Source organism: Macaca mulatta, chromosome 1, assembly GCF_049350105.2.
Source record: "Macaca mulatta isolate MMU2019108-1 chromosome 1, T2T-MMU8v2.0, whole genome shotgun sequence".
NCBI lineage: Eukaryota > Metazoa > Chordata > Mammalia > Primates > Cercopithecidae > Macaca > Macaca mulatta.
The window spans coordinates 72,302,508-72,322,898 of NC_133406.1; the positions used below are offsets into that span (position 1 = coordinate 72,302,508).

At 38.9% G+C, this 20,391-nt stretch overlaps 1 protein-coding gene and 1 pseudogene across 3 annotated transcripts in view; one reads left to right on the top strand and one right to left on the bottom strand.

Annotated features, from left to right (window-relative positions):
- The first annotated feature begins 673 nt into the window (after window positions 1-673).
- The window catches only part of CENPF (centromere protein F), a 59,633-nt gene continuing 39,915 nt past the window's right edge, over window positions 674-20,391 (top strand). For 2 of the 3 annotated variants that reach the window (XM_015116316.3, XM_077986869.1), the window contains exons 1-7: window positions 674-832; window positions 7,760-7,962; window positions 8,866-9,062; window positions 12,565-12,686; window positions 13,118-13,209; window positions 14,622-14,913; window positions 16,021-16,223. In XM_015116316.3, the coding sequence (XP_014971802.3) occupies window positions 7,801-7,962; window positions 8,866-9,062; window positions 12,565-12,686; window positions 13,118-13,209; window positions 14,622-14,913; window positions 16,021-16,223 (1,068 nt within the window). In that variant the 5' untranslated portion in view covers window positions 674-832; window positions 7,760-7,800. Of the gene's footprint in view, window positions 833-6,185; window positions 6,347-7,759; window positions 7,963-8,865; window positions 9,063-12,564; window positions 12,687-13,117; window positions 13,210-14,621; window positions 14,914-16,020; window positions 16,224-20,391 lie in introns of all 3 variants that reach the window. The other variant, XM_077986861.1, reaches the window with a different exon arrangement.
- Window positions 6,689-7,127, bottom strand: LOC709091 (ubiquitin-conjugating enzyme E2 variant 1-like; annotated as a pseudogene).

Genomic DNA, 20,391 nt, shown 5'->3' on the forward strand with positions numbered 1-20,391 from the left:
AGTATATAAAATACATAGAAAACTAGTGGGCTTCACGAAAAGCATTACACCCTGTTTTGAAGATCCTTCTGAATTTTAAATTCTGATGTAGTGTCCTCCCCCCACACCTCAATCCTGGAAAATAGGTGTTCAGAATCACCTCTTAGAAATATGATCCATAAAGTACAGCATTTAAGAGCGACATCCTGCATCGCCTAGATGCAATTTCAAATTACTGTACTTAGCTTCTATGAGCCTGTTAACTTTTTAATAAAATGAGGATAATACCTTCCTCAAAGAATTGTTAAGAACGACACTGGATAAACAACGCATGACAAACACAGCACCTAGTATCTATGTCCTAAATTTACATTTAATAAATAAGTAGATTGGTACGTGCAGTTTAAAAGAGGTTTCACCAGGCAGCACAGCTCCCCTGGCTGTAGGCGATAGACCACGCCTTCCTAATCAGCTGGCGCATTCCCTGACTTTTGCGGAAATAGCGGTCCAAAACCGCTTCTAGCATCAGCAAAAGCACGTGGTCTCTCCCTCCCGGCAACAACAAAAGAGAACAGTAACTCGGCGCAGGCACTTCCAGTAGAGGGCTTGTTTTTAAAATCCATCCGAAAGGGCCAATCAGAGGCGGTAGTCTGAGTGCGCAGGCGCCGATTGGTTCACAGCTACTTACAGTGACCAATAGGCTTGGAGGTAAGTTTGGTTGAGACCAGAAGCGGGCGAATCGGGAACCGGTGGCGGCTGCGGGCAGTTTGAATTAGGCTCTGGGCTCCAGCCTGCGGAAGCCGCACCAGGACTGGACTCTCCGAGAGGTTGTTTTCCCTTCCCGGATAGCAAGGTGAGCGTCCTGACTGGGTCCGGATCCTGGTCCGGGCGGCGGGCGGCGGGCGGCGGGCGGCGTGGGGGTGCCGGTGGCTTTTTGCTGGCGGATACTGGGCGGGGAGGCTTCTGGGATCACTTTCCCGGCCCTGTAGGTGCCGGGGACCGCCCCCTCCCACCCGACGGAACTGGAGAATCCGCCCCGGGATGTGGTTCGTAGGGGTGTCGGCGCCCCTCTGCTCGGGTTCAAGCTGGTCTCGGATTAGTGTCCCAGACCCTGCTCGGTCACGAACTCGCACTTTAGGGGATCATTTTCTTCCTCCGTAAAAAAATTGGAGATGACTAGGTATTTCCAAGCTGCCTTCCCAGTCCCGTAACCAACCTTATTGAAATTCGGGCCCCGGTCCTTTGTTTTATTGAGTAGATGATGTAAGCTTGGGTTTTGATCTGGGCGGCGACGTGGGGTGCCTATGGTTAGTTACGGTAGCATTACTCTTTCCCCCTCTCGTCGTCCTCCCGTCCACATTTTTTTTTTTTTTAAATAGAGGTAGGTCTCCCTGTGTTGCCTAGGCTGGTCTGGAATCCCTGGGCTCAAGGGATCCTCCTGCCTCGGCCTCTCTAAGTTCCAGGATTACAAGCTTGTTAGCCACTACGCCCGGCCTTCCCGTTCACATTTAGTTGGACGCGCCTATGTGCCTGGCTCTGCCGTGTAGTGAGGACCCAGAAATAGAAGGCATGGGTCATGTCCTTGAGGAGCCTGTTCTAGAGGAGAAGGCAGGGTTATCATTCTCAGACCCAGTCTTGGTACACTGCACGCGGCCTCTGGCTTTTTGGAGGAGGTGGGGAATTCTGACGATGGGAAAGCTGTGGTGGAGGTGGGGCAGGAAGAGGTCACACAAGAGCTTCCTTGGGGACTTTAAGGGACTGTGTAGTTCGGGCATGAAGAGTGCCCTCCACGTATTTAAGGTACAAAGATACAGCATTTTCTGGAAAGGACAATAGCCCCGCAAATCATCCATGCAGGAACCTTCAACTAGGGCTTTTCTTCACTCCCCACCTCAATTCCCTGTTCCTCAAAAGTAAACTTGTGAGGTTTATTTTTTTGTTGTTCTTTTGCCCCAGTGGCCCAATACAGGTGGCTGATAGCTGATGCCTTAATGGGCCCAAATCTGCTCTAATAACAGTTAGCTTGGTCTACATCTATATTGCTCTATATCTTAGACTTTGGAATGGAAAAGCATTCAGCTTGCCAATCTTCTTTATGTTTATTCCCCTCACTTTCTAATCATCTTTCTAAATTGCTCCTTTTTATATTCTGTTGGCTATAGAATCTTGATGTAATGACTTCAGTCGCTGGCTGAATTGTTTAGGGCAATTACAGTTGTGTGTCTCTGGGGTGCAGTTCTCTGACTCCTGACAAACTAGATTGGAATGGAGGACGTTGAGACAGGGTCAGTTGTCCTTTGTTGGTTGAGAGGCATGTGACTCCTTTCAGTAGTTTTGGGATAAATGGGAGTGGAGTATAAGATGCTATGTTCCAAGAACTGAGAACTAGGAAAAAAAAAAAATTAAACTGGTAGCAAAACGCAGCCTTTCCAAGGCTTTGATATCCAACTTCTATGTTGTCCAAGACCTTTGCTTCTCCTTCTTAATTTTTTTTTTTGATTTTTCTTAGTACTTTCATGAACTGCTTATTGTTTTGATAAAAAGTTTCATTGATAAAATCGATTGAAAAATCAAACCATGAAAATGGCTGTTAACTTTATTTAGTGAAAAAACAAATTCTCAAACTCTTGCCTAAGTAACTGGAAAATGAATGATTTTTCTTTTAGTTATGTTCTGAAGGCTAAAATAAAGGACAGTTGCCATACTTTTCTTCCAGCTGATTTCTATTTTCCTAAGATGTGGCTGAGAAGGAGGTAGGCCACTTCACCCTTTGTACCATAGGCTGAAATATACAAGTGAAAAAGTGTTTTTAAAAAGTATGTAATAGCTAACATATATGGAAAGCTTACCAGGTGATACTGTTTCTAAGGCCTTAGGAAGTCACCATCATTATTATCCTCGTTTTACAAACGAGGGAAACGACATAGAGCAGCTAAATAACTTGCCCAAGGTCATACATCTTGTAAGTGGCTGAGGTAGAATTGAATCTGCTTTGAATCGCTAACGTTGTACTGTATATGTCTTTCCTGGTCAGTGTCTGTCTGTAACATGACTTTACCACCTTTTGGAATGATTCTAGTACAGTATGGCATTTGCTCTTCATTCATGTGTGCATTCATTATTAAAAAATGATAACTGCTTGGAAGGAGATGGGCTACCTGTGCTGTGAGTAACTATGATGGGAAACTATGGCTGGGTCAAGGATCTCAGAAAAGTTTCCCAGAGGAAGAGGGACAAAGTGTGAGTGGTAATTAACAATGTGAAGAGGGAAAGAGGAGCATTTGCAGAATACCTTGTCATGCATTTTCTTTGTTTATAGGACCTATTTCACCTGAAAACCTTATGGCAAAATATTATTTTTTTTCTTAGCTTTTATTTTTGGTTCGGGGGTACCCACGCAGGTTTGTTATATAGGTAGACTCATGTCATGGGGGATTGTTGTACAGATTATTTTGTTGCCCAGGTACTAAGCCTAATACTCAATAGATATTTTTTCTGCTGCTCTTCCTCCTCCAACTCTCCACCCTCAAGGAGGCCTCAGTGTCTGTTGTTCCCTTCTTTGTATTCATTTGGTTTTCTGTTCTTGCATTAGTTTGCTAAGGATAATGGCCTCTAATTCCATCCATGTTCCTGCAAAAAACATGATCTCATTCTTTTTTATGGCTGCATAGTATTCCATGGTATATACGTACCACATTTAGTTTATCCAATCTGTCACTGATGGGCATTTAGGTTGATTCCATGTCTTTGCTATTGTGAACAGTGCTGCAATGAACATTTGTGTGTGCATGTGCCTTTTTTTTTTAAGTAGATACGGGATTTTGCCATGTTGCCCAGGCTGTTCTCGAACTCCTGAGCTCAAGTTATCCGCCTGCCCAAACTGTTGGGATTACAGGCATGAGACACTGTGTGTCTTTACGGTTGAATGATTTACATTCCTCTGAGTATATACCCAGGAATGAGATTGCTGGGTTGAATGGTAGTTCTGTTTTTAGCTCTTTGAGGAATTGCCATACTGCTTTCCACAATGGTTGAACTAATTTACACTCCCACCGACAGTGTATAAGTGTTCCCTTCGCAACTTGGCCAGCATCTGTTATTTTTTAACTTTTTAATCATAGCCATTCTGACTGGTGTGAGATGGTATTTCATTGTGGTTTTGATTTGCATTTCTCTAATGATCAGTGATACTGAATTTTTTTTCATTTGCTTGTTAGCCACATGTATTTTCTTTTTTAGAAAAGTGTCTGTTCATGTCCTTTGCCCCCTTTTTAATGGGGTTGTTGTTTTTCTCTTGTAAATTTAAGTTCCTTATAGATTCTGGATATTAGACCTTTATCAGATGCATAGTTTGTAAATATTTTCTCCCATTCTGTAGGTTGTCTGTTCACTCTGTTGAGTTTCTTTTGCTGTGCAGAAGCTCTTCAGTTTAATTAGATCCCATTTGTCAGTTTTTGCATTTGTTGTGATTGCTCTTGGTGTCTTTGTCTTGAAATCTTTGCCCATTCCTGTGTCCAGGATGGTATTGCCTAGGTTGTCTTCTGTGGTTTTTATAGTTTGGAGTTTTGCATTTAAGTCTTTAACGTATCTTGAATTAATTTTTGTATATGGTGTAAGGAAGGGGTCCATTTTCATTCTTCTGCATATGGCTAGCCAGCTATCTCATTTATTGAATAGGGAATCCTTTCCCCATTGTTTTTTTTTGTCAGCTTTGTCAAAGATCAGATGGTTGTAGGTGTGTGGCTTATTTCTGGGCTCTTTATTGTGTTCCATTGTTCTATGTGTCTGTTTTTGTACTAGTACCATGCTGTTTTGGTTACTGTAGCCCTGTAGTATAGTTTGAAGTAGAGTAACATGAAGCTCTCAACTTTGTTCTTTTTGCCTAGACTTGCCTTGGCTATTTGGGCTTGTGTTTGGTTCCATATCAGTTTTAAAATAGTTTTTTCTAGTTCTGTGAACAATGTCTTTGGTAGTTTGATATGAATAGCACTGAATCTGTAAATTGCTTTGGGCAGTATGGCCATTTCAATGATATTGATTCTTCATACTCATGAGCATGGGATGTTTTTCCATTTGTGTCATCTCTGATTTCTTCGAGCAGTGTTTTCTAATTCTTTTCTTTTTGAGATGGAGTTTTGCTCTTTGTTGCCCAGGCTGGAGTGCAGTGGTGCCATCTCAGCTTACTACAACCTCTGCCTCCCAAGTTCAAGCAATCCTCCTGTCTCAGCCTCCCGAGTAGCTGGGTTTACAGGCGCCCGCCACCACACTGGGCTAATTTTTCTATTTTTAGTAGAGATGAGGTTTCACCATGTTGGCCAGGCTGGTCTCTAACTCCTGACCTCAGGTGATCTGCCCACCTTGGCCTCCCAAAGTGCTGGGAGTACAGACGCGAGCCACCGTGTCTAGTCTTCTAATTCTTCTTTTACAGATCTTTCACCTCCCTGGTTAACTGTATTACTAGGTGATTTATTCATATTGTGGCAATTGTGAATGAGATTGCATTTTTGATTTGGATCTTGGCTTGGCTGTTGTTGGTGTATAGGAATGCTCGTGGTTTTTATATATTGATTTTTGTATCCTGAGAGTTGGCTGAAGTTGTTTATCAGCTGAAGGAGCTTTTGGGCCAAGACTATGGGGTTTTCTAGATGTAGGATCACATTGTCTGCAAACAGGGGTAGTTTGACTTCCTGTCTTCCTATTTGGATGCCTTTTATTTCTTCCTCTTGCCTGGTTGCTCTGGCCAGGACTTCCAATATTATATTGAATAGGAGTAGTGGAAGAGGGCATTCTTGCCTTGTGTGCCAGTTTTCAAGGGGAATGCTTTCAGCTTTTGCCCATTCAGTATAATGTTGGCTGTGGGTTTATCATAGATGGCTTCTTATTATTTTGAGGTATGTTCCTTCAATACCTAATTTATTGAGAGTTTTTAATGTGAAGGGGTGTTGAATTTTTAATGAAAGCTTTTCTGCATGAGGTAATCATGTTATTTTTGTCTTTAGCTATGCTTATGTGATGAATCATATTTATTGATTTGCGTATGTTCAACCGACTGTGAATCCTGGCGAAGAAGCCTGCTTGATCATGGTGGATTAACTTTTTGATGTGTTGCTGGACTCGGTTTGCAAGTATATTGTTGAGGAATTTTGCATCGTTGTTGATCAAGGGTATTGGCTTGAAGTTTTCTTTTTTTGTTGTGTCTCTGCCAGGTTTTGGTATCAGGATGATGCTGGCCTCATAGAATGAGTTGGAGAGGAGTCTCTTCTCCTCAATTTTTTGGAAACCAGGGGTGCAGACAAAGCACCCCGTGTACCCAGCAGTAATCCCACAGGAGAAGGCAGAGGCCCCAGGCCATTTAATCAGCAGCAAGGTGATTATGTGATATGTCTTTTCACAGTTGAGTCACGTGGACTCCACCAGTTAGGATGGGAATCAATTTAAATATACTTTCTTGATCCTAGAAATTCAAATATGTGGACAGGATGTTACACATGGCAGGATGATTTGTTATAGCACAACTAACATATTTCAAATGGAAAAAAAATTAGTGTAATTGACAGTATTTTAAGATAAATTTCCTTTGAATGGGAGCTTCCTTTCCAGTCCTTTGGGGTCTACAAGACGTATCTAGAAAATTTACTACTGTGGAATATGAAGACTTTAAATTGAATGAGGGATGGGAAGGGGAAGGGCCTATGGTTTTTCTTTTTGATTAACTGCTGTAACCCTGTCCTTCAGGCAGCTGAAGAAGTTTCATATTTTCTTTAGACATCATTAGGCACCAAAGCTCTTGCAGGACAACTTCGATGCTACATGAATTCTGCCATTTTGCTAGCACTGATACAGCTCTTTGGTCCACCACTCCATTAGAACTATTAACCTCATTTATATTAATTTTTGTTACAAATCTTACAAAGGCAGGGTGCTTCTGGCATTTAGGCTACATTCAATTTTAAGGCTGTATATGTGATTTTCCTAAATCATTCTTGGAGGCCCAGTTATCATCCTTGTCCATCTTGTGCTAGATCTTCGTCATCTTTTAAACCCCAGCTAGCTATGCCATCTCCTACTCCTTTCTGGCCTTCTTCGAGTTCTTCTAAAAGTTGGAAACTTTGAGAGACTTTTACTTCTGATACTGTGGTGACTGCCATCTTGCATTGCTGTTGCCCCATGTTTTGTATAATGAAAAAACTGAGCAGTAGAAAGCAGGTAGTGATATAAGAAGTCAACACTGAGAAATAAGAAAATCAGAAAGCAAAAGGAAAACAAGCAGGATACTATGTACTTAAGAATCAGTTACTGGTTGCCACCTTTCAGAGGATGGAGAAGATAGATTTTATACTTTGTTATCTTTTGTTATTTTATTTTATTTTTTTTTTTGAGACAGAGTCTGGCTCTGTCGCCCAGGCTGGAGTGCAGTGGCGCGATCTCGGCCCACTGCAAGCTCCGCCTCCCGGGTTCAAGCCATTCTCCTGCCTCAGCCTCCTGAGTAGCTGGGACTACAGGCACCCGCGCCTAATTTTAGCGCGCGGCTAATTTTTTTTTTGTATTTTTAGTAGATACGGGGTTTCACCGTGGTCTTGATCTCCTGACCTTGTGATCCGCCCGCCTCGGCCTCCCAAAGTGCTGGGATTACAGGTGTGAGCCACTGCGCCCACTTTGTTATCTTTTGAAATGTGGTCTTGAAACTTGATTTTTAGGAGTGGTTAGATAGATTAATTAATTTCTGAGTGTTTGTTTCCTTTTACTGTGATTAGACCAACAGTCTGGTTATTCTTTTCAGTTTATTTACGAATGTTGGAGTAATAAAGAAGGGAGAACAAAATGAGCTGGGCTTTGGAAGAATGGAAAGAAGGCCTGCCTACAAGAGCTCTTCAGAAAATTCAAGAGCTTGAAGGACAGCTTGATAAACTGAAGAAGGAAAAGCAGCAAAGGCAGTTTCAGCTTGACAGTCTGGAGGCTGCACTGCAGAAGCAAAAACAGAAGGTACCCCTGAAGCTCTGGATTTGTAGCTGTTCACTCATTATTATCACAGAGTGCTGGTATTTAAAACTGTTCACTCATTTTTGGATTAATTATTTCCTCTTCTTTACATTTAGAGAAAAATGATTTTGCTATCTTCAGGTGGTAATTTCACCCCCGCCCTCCCGACGCTGGCCCCAATCCCCTTCTTTTTTTTGAGTGATTTTAATTTTAATTGTTTTTAATTTTCTCTAATTCTGCCCTCATTTCTGCTTACCTGCTAATATTTAGCGCTACTGAATTCCATTTCACCTTCCGTGTGGGACCATGAATTGGGGATTGCTTTTGCACTGCATAGCGACAAGGCAAAAGGTCTCTGCTCCTAATCTGGAGACAGTGTTAGAGCATTTTGCAGTTAAATGGATGTGGCTTTCTTAGACTGGCCTTTTTACCTTGGTGTTCCTCAACCTTTTCAGGTCTAGTAAATGAAAACTAAACAGTACTTTTAAAAAATTACCTCCGTATTAGCCAACTAAATAGTGATACAGTCATTGCTTCTAAAAGGTTTTTGCTTGTGGGAGAATTTTCTGGTTTCTAACAATAATTGGTTTTAGCAGCCAAACTTGAAAATGAATTGTTAAGGGAGATTTATAGGATTTATTTCCTATTTTTTAATTTTTGAAAGGATAGTAAAGCCTCCCTTTCTAGGATGGGTGTGTCTGGCCAAAGAAGATTTAATACATGACTTCATAGAAGTTGCCTATCTATTGGCTTTAAAGTGTGATCGTCTAAAATTTCTGTGTTCATATGGCTTATTGCAGCTGTATCTCAGGATTTTAGTAGTCAATGTTAGACTGAGGTCTACCAATAATACTTGGTAAATTCACAAAATAGGGTAGTTATTGTCTTCTGAACAATTCTTATTAGGTTGAAAATGAAAAAACTGAGGGTACAAACCTGAAAAGGGAGAATCAAAGATTGATGGAAATATGTGAAAGTCTGGAGAAAACTAAGCAGAAGATTTCTCATGAACTTCAAGTCAAGGAGTCACAAGTGAATTTCCAGGAAGGACAACTGAATTCAGGCAAAAAACAAATAGAAAAACTGGAACAGGAACTTAAAAGGTAACATTTTGGGATGGTATTTATAGGGATGATGTTTGTATGTATTAATCAGATGCATTTGTCTTTTCTTTTAACAATATAATTATTATACTTTGCAATTTTTTTTCCCGATGGAAGAAGTAATGATTCGGTCCGTGCCGTAACTTGAATGAGTGGAAGATTAAAAACAACGAACGGTGATTTTGTTTTATCATTGCACAGCTCAGTACGATATAAATCTATCAAATGGTTGCTCCATTACTCATGTATTTATTCAGTATATGTTTATTGAGCTGTCTCATGATTCAGACACTGTTGGTCACTGGGTAATACAATAATAAATAGTACTATCATACTATCATTCTTTGATGGTATGATAATACCAGTTACATTGCATTATTTAATAGTATGATAGTACTTGTTAAAATAAAACTTGACAATTGTTAGTGAAAAGATGAAAATTAGTTGAAGCTTACTGATGGCTCGTGTTTTCTCTAGGTGGAAAAGCTGTTGGAGAGAATGAGAGGGAGAACTAAGGAATTATAAAAGAATGGAATAGCATGGAGGGCCCAGTTGAGATTGGAGACAGAATATAAGCAGGCCCAATCTGCAGGGTTGCGTGATAATTTAAAAAATATTTCCTTTTGGCTGGGCGAGGTGACTCATGCCTGTAATCCCAGCACTTTAGGAGGCCGAGGCAAGTGGATTTCCTGAGGTCGGGAGTTTGAGACCAGCCTGGCCAACATGGTGAAACCTCCTCTCTACTAAAAATACAAAAATTAGCCAATTAGCCAGGTGTAGTGGCAGGCGCCTCTAATCTCAGCTACTCAGGAGGCTGAGGCAGGAGAATCACTTGAACCTGGGAGGCAGAAGTTGCAGTGAGCCGAGTTCGTGCCATATCCTCGTAGCACATTTGGTTTTAAAATATTCTTATTATCTATAGACTACAAACACTCCTGAATATGGTTTTAAAATTTTCACTGCTAACCTTCAAATGCATTGCAGAAACTTATTTTTTCCATCAGTTGCCACTGATTAGGTTTCTGGAAGGTCTCCAAGAAGTGAGGTTGAACCATTTGGAATGTTTGTTAAAACTGTGGTTATTGGCAGTCTCATATAGTTCAACCTAGTAGAAAATGCTTTTAGCTTTGTGCTTTTTTGGTGGTGGTGTTTGTGTTTTTTTTCTTAGGGGGAAGGAGAAAAAAATGGTTTATGAAAATAATGGCAGGTTATACTTTTGTTTAAGTAATAAATAACTTTGTTTAAAATGAAAGGACAGGGAAAAGAGAATCAGATATGAATTTAAAGTGGAAAAGAAGCACTGGTTTTGCAAGGTTCCTCAAAATTCATCTCGAATCAGCAAATTTGTGACACCTTTGCTAATCTGTAGACCTGCAATGTCCGATATGGTAGCCACTGGCTACATGTGGCAATTATGACGTGCTTGAAATGTGGCTGGTGCAAATTAAGATGAGCTGTTAAGTATACAATGGATGCCAATTCTGAAAATTTAGTATGAAAAAATGTAAAATATTTTATTAGTAGCTTTCCTATTAATTACAAGTTGAAATGATAGTATCTTGAAAATAGCAAGTTAAATAAAATATTAATTTTACTTATTTCTTGTTGCTTTTTAAATACTAATGGAACATTTCCATTGGGCCTTGCTGTTTCCTACTGTAAGCTCAGTTGTGGTGGTTTGGTTTGCTGAGAAGTCATTTTTAGCTCATACATTGCCTCTTCTCAGATTGAATTTGGAGCTAGATGGAGCTAAGGGCACTCATTCCCTTCCCTTTCTTTTCTTTTCTTTTTTTTTTCCTTTTCTTTCTCTCTCCCTTCCTTCCTTCCTTCCTTCCTTCCTTCCTTCCTTCCTTCCTTCCTTCCTTCCTTCCTTCCTTCCTTCCTTCCTTCCTTCCTTCTTTCTTGCCTGCCTTCCTTCCTTCCCTCCTTCCTTCCCTCCCTCCCTCCCTCCTTCCTTCCTTCCTTCCTTCTTTCCTTCCTTCCTTCTTTTTCTTTCTTTTCTTTCTTTTTGACAAAGTCTTGCTCTGTTGCTGGAGTGCAGTGCAGTGGCACAATTTCAGCTCACTGCAACCTTTGCCTCCTGGGTTCAAGCGATTCTCCCGCCTCAGCCTCCCAAGTAGCTGGGACTACAGGTGCATGCCACCATGCCTGGCTAATTTTTGTATTTTTAGTAGAGAGGGGTTTTCGCCGTGTTGGCCAGGCTGGTCTGAAACTGCTGACCTCAGGTTATCTGCCCGCCTTGATTTCCCAAAGTGCTGGGATTACAGGCTTGAGCCACTGGGCTTGGCATTACTTTCTTTACTTCCCGTTTTAAGTAATATGCCATGGCAAAGAGACTGCTGCACACCGTTAGCCATTCTAAAAGAGTGTTCATTTTATTTTTTATGTTAAACTAAAGTCAGAGACATTAGAGAGTTGAAAGAATTGAGCCCTATTTTAATGTGGGTTTTTGGTTTTGAAAGGTGTTCAGAGCTTACTTGCATGATAGTTCTGAATACCTTTTTACAGGGTGTACATATATACAATGTGTAACTTATGTTTCCCATTTCTTGTAACTATTTCCAGCCATATCTTTTCTAGATGCATTATATTGATTTAATTTTTATATCTGTGTTTTAAAAATGTCATATAATACATGATCTGTATATCAAGTCTATGTTTTTGAAATGATTGAATATCCTAAGTCATGTCATCTGTTCTCATGATTTGAGCCCATGCTCCAATGACACCACTTTCTTCCCGTGTTTCTGAAGTTCTGGGTTCTTTTATGTCCCTGTCTTTGGCTTAGTGTATGAAATTTGCTTGGAATATATTCCAATCCTTCAACTGTTCTTTGCTGTCTATATTAGTCTCTTCTCACACTGCTATAAAGAACTGCCTGAGCCTGGGTAAATTATAAAGGAAAGAGGTTTAATTGACTCACAGTTCCACAGGGCTTTTCTTTTCCGCTGGGAAACTTACAATCATAGCGGAAGGGGAAACAAACACACCCTTCTTCACATGGTGGCAGGAAGGAGAAGAATGAGAACCAAGCATAGGAGGAAGCCCCTTATAAAACCATCAGATCTTATGAGAACTCACTATTACGAGAATAGCATGGGAAAACTGCCCCCATGATTCAATCACCTCTCACTGGGTGCCCCCAACCACACATACGGATTATGAGAACTACAATTCAAGATGAGATTTGGGTGGGAACACAGCTAAACCATATCACTGTCATAGTGGTTATTATAGATCTTCCTTATAGCCTTTATAACGTTTCACTTACTGGTTTATATTTCTGTTTCTTTTACTAGACTGAGTTCCTTTGAAGACACAGGACTGTGTTTATGTCTGGCACATAAGTTAGACCTTATTAAATGCCTGAAATGAAATGGTTAAGAATTCTTAGTGGATGGGTTTCTTTGTAAGTTTATTACTCTCTGGGAATGTAAGGCATTGGTATTCTGTAGCCTTTGCTCTAACAGATTTGTCTGCCTCTTGGGTCCTTTTCTAACAGGTGTAAATCTGAGCTTGAAAGAAGCCAACAAGCTGCACAGTCTGCAGATGTCTCTCTGAATCCATGCAATACACCACAAAAAATTTTTACAACTCCACTGACACCAAGTCAATATTATAGTGGTAATGCATTTTTTTCTTTAGTATAGACAGCTTTTTGTTTAGCTGGAGATTTTAATTCTGCAAAATAAATGAATTAATTCAACTTTGAATTAAACTTTTAATTTATATGTTTAAAAACTGCAGCCGCTTGTTACATACCCATTTGCATATCTGTTGAATTATGTTGAGCTACTGGATTGAGATTTTAAGCTTTGTACTTTATCCTTCTGTGGTATATTTCAATTTCAGAATATTTAAAACACTTATGTTTTTATGTATTTTGATATTTGGTAATTTGATCAATAGTTTCATCTATTTCCCTAACTAAAATGTTGTTTCTCCTTGGTATACTAAGATACTCATTTCTAGACTATCAAAATCATTGTTGATCTGTGAATTCCTTCGTGGAATCAATGATTGAAAGAAAATTGTATTTGATTGTCTGGTTTTAGGTTCCAAGTATGAAGATCTAAAAGAAAAATATAATAAAGAGGTTGAAGAACGAAAAAGATTAGAGGCAGAGGTTAAAGCCTTGCAGGCTAAAGTAAGTTAACTATGGGCCCTATAATAGAGTATGCAGTTTTTGATATAGAATAGAACAAGGTTAGAGAAAAATCTGTTTTACATAGAGCTGGTGTTTTTTCGTACTGAGAAAAGGTTTTGGGCTTAGTGGAGGTGATTATTTTTTAGTTTTAAAAATAGGGTGGAGTGAGTGAAATAGAGTGGGGAGGTTAGGTTATCCCTAAATATTAAATGTTCATGTAATGTCCACTAAATTATTTCCCTATTAAGACCTAGTGATCAGGGCTATTCTTGGAGACAGTGGGGCCAGAGAATTAGTCATGATGCTCCCTGCCTGGCTTTGTCACCTGGAGGCAATTGCTTCCTATACAGTCCTTTTGATCTATTGAATTTTACCTCTACCATTTTTGTTCACATGTTATTTGCTGGAAAAAATTTCCAGTTTGGCTCTTACGGGTGGCTTTCCACTAAACATAAGGACTTGATGAGATGGCACAATTCAGCAAGCCGTTTAAGGCTGACTTTATAAGTAGGTACCGTAAATACTGAGAATGCAGAAGTACCTCTGGCTTAGAGCTTTAATGATTTTTATTCTTTTCATGACTTTAATGCTCATTTTGATGTCATTAGGATTCTGATATGTAGCAAAGGCATTGCTTATCAGACGAATAAAAATTAAGTACTCACTCTCTAGTTTGTCCTAGAAACATCATGTGCTTTGTCATCCAGTTCAGTCATTCGTAGCAATTCTTCCCTTGACATTGATTCCTAGAGATATTTTACGGAAAATTTGAGTATCTAGTAAACATTAACCCTCTTCCTATGGCAAAAAAAGTGCTTACTATAAAAATCTAATGCTGCATTTACCTCCATGTCTTGATATTTGTCAGAATGGAGGCAGAGAGAAGCATAGAAAGAACAATGCAAAGCAGTAGATCATCCACAAATGTATATTACATAATATTAAACACTCGTGATTTTTTTTGGGATAGTGATATGGTGGAATATGAGAGTTTTGAAAGAGTTTTTTAGTCTGTTGTTTAACTTTGATTCTTTTGGGCAAAGCTATAAGGGGAGGTAACCAAGGACAGGCAAAGAAAAGCCAGTTTTGGAATTCAGAATGAAAGTGAATACTCACATATGTTTAATGGATTCTAAGAAGGATGCAGAATAAATACCAAGACTTAGCCTGTTTTAAATAGGTTGGGCATGAGATGGTAGTAGCTTATTCCTTCAATGCTAAGAAGTCGAGCATTAGAACATTCCATCACTGGGTATTAGACTTATGGTTTACTTGACTTGATGAATGTTCTTTCTTGGTGTGCAGTGCAACTGTTAACTTCTTGGGATTATGGCTTTATATCCTATCTGAAAATAAATAGCCTTGAGTATATAAGATCTTTAAAGGGCTCTAAAGAGATTCTATTTCTACAGAAAGCAAGCCAGACTCTTCCACAAACCACCATGAATCACCGCGACATTGCCCGGCATCAGGCTTCATCATCTGTGTTCTCATGGCAGCAAGAGAAGACGCCAAGTCATCTTTCATCTAATTCTCAAAAAACTCCAATTAGGAGAGATTTCTGTGCATCTTACTTTTCTGGGGAACAAGAGGTGACTCCAAGTCGATCAACTTTGCAAATAGGGAAAAGAGATGCTAATAGCAGTTTCTTTGACAATTCTAGCAGTCCTCATCTTTTGGAGCAATTAAAAGTGCAGAATCAAGGTAACATTGAGCTAAGTTAAGTTTAAATTAACTTTGCTTGAGGCAGTTTCACAGGTGATTCCAGATATTTTTAATCCCGTAAAGTGCTTAGGTGTTTTGTTAGGCACGTCGGTGTTCAACATACTGTCTTTTCAATAATGATAAAAGGCATCATAGTGTTGGAATGTACTTTTATTTGTATCGAAAAGCTGGTGCCTGGAAGCCTCTAAAGTAGGTTGAGAGGCTTTGACTTTCCTTTCCAGAAGCAGGGCCAGTGGGTTGGTTACAGTTTACACTCCCCATGCTTCTCATCTGGCTCCTTTTGTGACCCACAGAACCAGCCTGTGATCTGACCAGCTTTGGCCAGAGGTTGTGTGTGTGTCTGCAGAACAGCTTTGCTGTGCTCTGCCAGGTTGTCCATATGGGAGCAAACCTGTAACCTTGGCTGCTGTGCCACGCTGCAGCTGACAGCCAAGGGTACCAGGTGGTGTTTTGGAATCTACTCTGTAGAAGATGATAATTTCCAGTGCTGTGATATATTGAAAATCACTGTCAGTGTTCACTGGTGAGAGCTGTCACATAGCCAATGCCTTTGGAACCAATGTTGTGTGTATGTGGGAAAAAAGTGGAAAAAAAATCATTGTTAATTTTGGCAGTATGGGAGGTTCACACTCTTGATGTTTAGTGGAGGTAAAAACTACCAGAGAATATAGGAGGGTGAACTTTTCACTGCCTAGCACTGATTTGCATTGATATGGGCACCAGACAAATATAGTTTGCTGTTGTGTGGTAAAACCAAATGGTAATTTTAACAAAGGGTGTCATATGTGATGTACTTTTCACAGTCTCAATAACGAGATAGCATTCATGATTTTAGAAAAACATTTCCCCCACCAAGTTTCTTTGTTAAAATGTAAGAAAATGTGTTTCTCCTGCTTTCTATACAGTATTTGAATGCAAATGACAGTAGAAACTATTGAAATTAAATCCAATTAAAGTAGCTTCTATGTTTAGTGTAAATATTTGTTTCATCAAAGATTTCAGAGAAGAATAAAACAAATGATAAACTATGAACATTTTGGGCAAGATATATATAAATCAGAGTGTGATTTTTATTTGTGGTTTAAGAGCTAAGAAGCAAGATTAATGAGTTGGAACTACGTCTGCAAGGACAAGAAAAAGAAATGAAAGGCCAAGTGAATAAGTTTCAAGAACTCCAACTCCAACTGGAGAAAGCGAAAGTGGAATTAATTGAAAAAGAGAAAGTTTTGAACAAATGTAGGGATGAACTAGTGAGAACAACAGCACAATACGACCAGGCGTCAACCAAGGTACTTGACTTTTCGTGAATTACTGGAGAAATCTACATCTTTTCATACAATTGTTTGGAAAGAGTATTTTATACATAAGTTTGTGAAATAAATGTCAGTAGTGTTCTTTGTTAATATGTACTAGGCACTCTTGCTGCAGTTGAACTAGAAAGCTGTTTTAGCGTTGGGTGGATCTGGGATCAAGCCTGGTGCCGCACTTTCCCAGCTGAGTGATGTTGGGCAAGTCACTGATCTCTTTTTATGTTGCAGGGAGTAATAGAGAATAAAGAAAATGTATATACAGCATCTTGTATGATGCGTGCCACATAGAATAAGCACTTAAATTAATGGCACTTTAAAGGAGTTTTAGGACATTTGATAGGATTTAATCTGCTCTTGGGATCTTACGTGTATATATAGTTGGTCTATTGTATCCATGAGTTGTGCATTCATGGATTCAACCAACTTGGATCGTAAGTCTTTAGGGGGAAAAAAAAAAGGCCAGGCACTGTGGTTCACACCCGAATCCCCACACTTTGGGAGGTTGAGGCATGCAGATCACTTGAGGCTAGGAATTCAAGACCAGCCTAGCCCACATGACAAAACCTTGTCTCTACTACAAATACAAACATTAGCCAGATGTGGTGGTGCACACCTGTAATCCCAGCTACTCGGGAGGCTTAGGCATAAGAATCGTGTTAATCTGGGAGGCAAAGGTTGCAGTGAGCAGAGATTGTGCCACTGCACTCCAGCCTGGGTGACAGGGTGAGATTCTTTCTCAAAGAATGGCTTTGTCCATACTGATCATGTACAGACTTTTTTTTTCTTGTCATTATTTCCTAAGCAAATACATTATCACAAATATTTACATAGCATTTACATAGTATTAGGTATTATAAGTAATTTAGAGATGATTTAAAGTATATGGGAAGATGTGCATAGGTTATATGCAAACACTATACCATTTTATATCAGGGACTTGAGCATCCTCAGATTTTGGTATCTGCAGGGAGTCCTAGAACGAGTCCTTCTTGGATACTGAGGGATGACTGTACACCCACCATTGAATCTTCTTAAGACTCCAATGGAGGCCAAGCTTCTTAGCCCGTTATTTTGCCCATTGTTTTGTTGTTGTTCTTGTTGTTGCGTTGGTCCCAGCCTACCTCTTTAGCCAGTCTTTTCTTCTCTTTTTTTCTATTACTCATTCATTTCCTGACTCATTTCACAAACATGTATTGATATTGATGCCTGCTATATGTTAGGCACTGTTCCAGACCTGGGACTGGAACAGTGATAAATAGACAAAAGTCTCCAGACCTGGGGCTGGAACAGTGATAAATAGACAAAAATCATTGCCTTGTGAAGCTTCATCTTCATAGAGGGAGGCAGAAAATAACAAAAATAAAATAACATAGAGAGTATGGTATGTGGTATTATAAGTATTGTAGAGAAAAATGAATTGTCTTCTAAGACCAACCATGAGGATTTGGTGTTTGCTGAACCTACCCTTTCTCTGGGCCCAATGTTTTCCTTTTATTTGCCTTTCTGCTTGAAATGTCCTTCTTTCCAGGTCTGGTTCTTTATAGCTTTCTCACTCTTGTGAGCTCCTTCCCTTGTCTCTTAATGCAGTAAGATATTTTCTCCTGGCATCCCTCTTATGACTCTTTTATTACTATTATCTGTGTTCTAGCCCTGTGGTTCCCACACTTGGCTAATTGCCAGAATCACAGAGAACCTTGAAAATTTAATTCTGTTAGATTAGATCTATGTTTGGGTGGGGCTAAGGAATTGACTTTTAATAAACTCTTTAGATATTTCTGAGGCTTTAGGTAAAAACCATTGTAGTAGACATATTTCTATTATTTGCTTTCTTGGGGCAGGTTCTTTCATTTGTTTACTTAAAATTTTTATTTTAAGATAATTGTAGATTCATATGCAGTTATACAAAATAATAACTTGTTAATGTGGTGGGTTACACTGATTGATTTTCACACATTTGAATGAGCCTTGCATCTTTGGAATAAACCCTAATTTGTTATGGTATATAATTTTAAAAATATATTTCTGAATTTTTTTTGCTAATAACTTATTAAGGATTTTTTGTGTCTATATTCATAAAAGATATTGGTTGGCTTTCTTTTTTTTGCCTGCCATCTTTCTTTGATATTTGTATCAGGGTATCCTAGTTTTACAAATTAGAAAGTGTTCCTTCCTGTTCAGTTGTCTGAAAGAGATTGTGTAGAAAGTTTTTTTCTTTCTTTCTTTATATATTCAGTAGAATTCTCTAATGAAATTATTTGAATCTGGAGATTTCTTTTTTGGGAGTTTTAAAATTACAAATTCAAGTTTTAAAATAGTTATAGAACTATTAGAACTATTAAAATTATCCATTTCATATTGGGGGAATTAGAGTAGTTTGTATTTTCATCTAAGTTGTCAACTTTATGTATATAGAGTTGTTCTCTGTATTATCTTATTCTTTTGATATTTGTAGTGATATTCCTTGTTCATTTTTGATGTTGGTAATTTGTGTCTTCTCTCCATCTTCTTTGTCAGTCTTGCTAGAGATTTGTCAGTTTTGTTGATCTTTATTGATCTTTCCAAAGAATCAGCCCATTGGTTCATTGATTTTTTTTTTCTCTTTTTTCAATTTCATTGATTACTGCTTGCTCTATGTTTATATTGCTCAGAAAAAATGTCATTAGAACTTGTTGGTTGATGATGTTGTTGAGTTTGTTAATATACTTGCTGATTTTCTGTTTAGTTGTTCAGTTCATTGTTGAGAGAGGGATGTTCAAGTCTCCACCTATTACTGTGATTTGTCTACTTTTCCTTTGATTTCTTTCAGTTTTTGCTTCACATATTTTGCAGCTCTGTCGGTTGATGCATATACATTTGGGATTGCTATATCTTGGTGGATTGACCCTTTTATCACTATTTAGTGTTCATGGTAATTTTCTTCATTCTGAAGTCTACTTTGTCTGTTATTAATATAGCCACTCCAGCTTTCCTTTGATTGTTAGTATGATATATTAGTTCCTCTTTACTTCAACCTATTTTGTTATATTGAGGTGACTTTCATGTAGACAACATATAATTGGGCCATGTTTTCAAATATACTCTTTCACTATCTGTCTTTTTTTTTTTGAGATGGGGTCTGGCTCTGTCACCTAGGCTGGAGTGCAGTGGTGTGATCTCAGCTCACTGCAATCTCTGCCTCCCGGGTTCAAGTTATTCTCCTGCCTCAGCCTCCTGAATAGGAGTAGCTGGGACTACAGGTGTCTGCCACTACGCCTGGCTAATTTTTGTATTTTTAGTAGAGACAGGGTTTCACCATGTTGGCCAGGCTGGTTTTGAACTCCTGACCTCAGGTGATCCACCTGCCTCAGTTTCTCAAAGTGCTGGGATTACAGGTGTGAGCCACCACGTCCATCCTCCACTGTTTATCTTTAATGGGTATATTTAGACCAGTTATACTTAATGTAATTATTGATATATTATGACCTAAGTCTGCCATTTTATTTTTTGTTTTCCTTTTTTTTCTGCTTTTTCATTTGTTTTCTTGTTTTTCCTGCCTTTGTGGGTTGCTTGAACATTTTTAAAAATCCATTTTGATTTGTTTATATATCTTTCTAGAGCTTCTATAGTGATCATTCTAGATACTACATTATTTATACACATTTTATCACAGTGTATTGGTGACTTCATTTCACTAGTTCTAGTGAATTTTACAGACTGTTTTCTCCCTTTTCATCCTTTTACCCTCCCTCATTTATAGTTTAATTGTTTTAGATGTTTTCTGTACATACATTTAGAACTACATTTTGCTTCAACTCTTAAACATATTTTAAAAAGCTGAGGAAGAGAAGGAAAGCTTATTATATTTGTGTGTGTGTATGTGTATATATGTGTGTGTGTGTGTGTATGTGTGTGTGTGTGTATGTATATATATAAAATCATTGCTCACCTTGTTCTTCCTTCCCTCCTAGATTTCCTTCCAGTTTCCTTTATTTCCTTTCTGTTTAGGGAACCTCCTTTAGCCATGCTTTTAGGGTAAGTCTGTTGGCCACAAATCCTTAGTTTTCCTTTTTTTGAGAATGTCTTCATTTTCTTTTCATTCCTGAAGGATATTCTGTTGGGTATAGGATTCTGTGTTGACAGTCCTTTTTTCCCAGTGCCATAGTGTTTT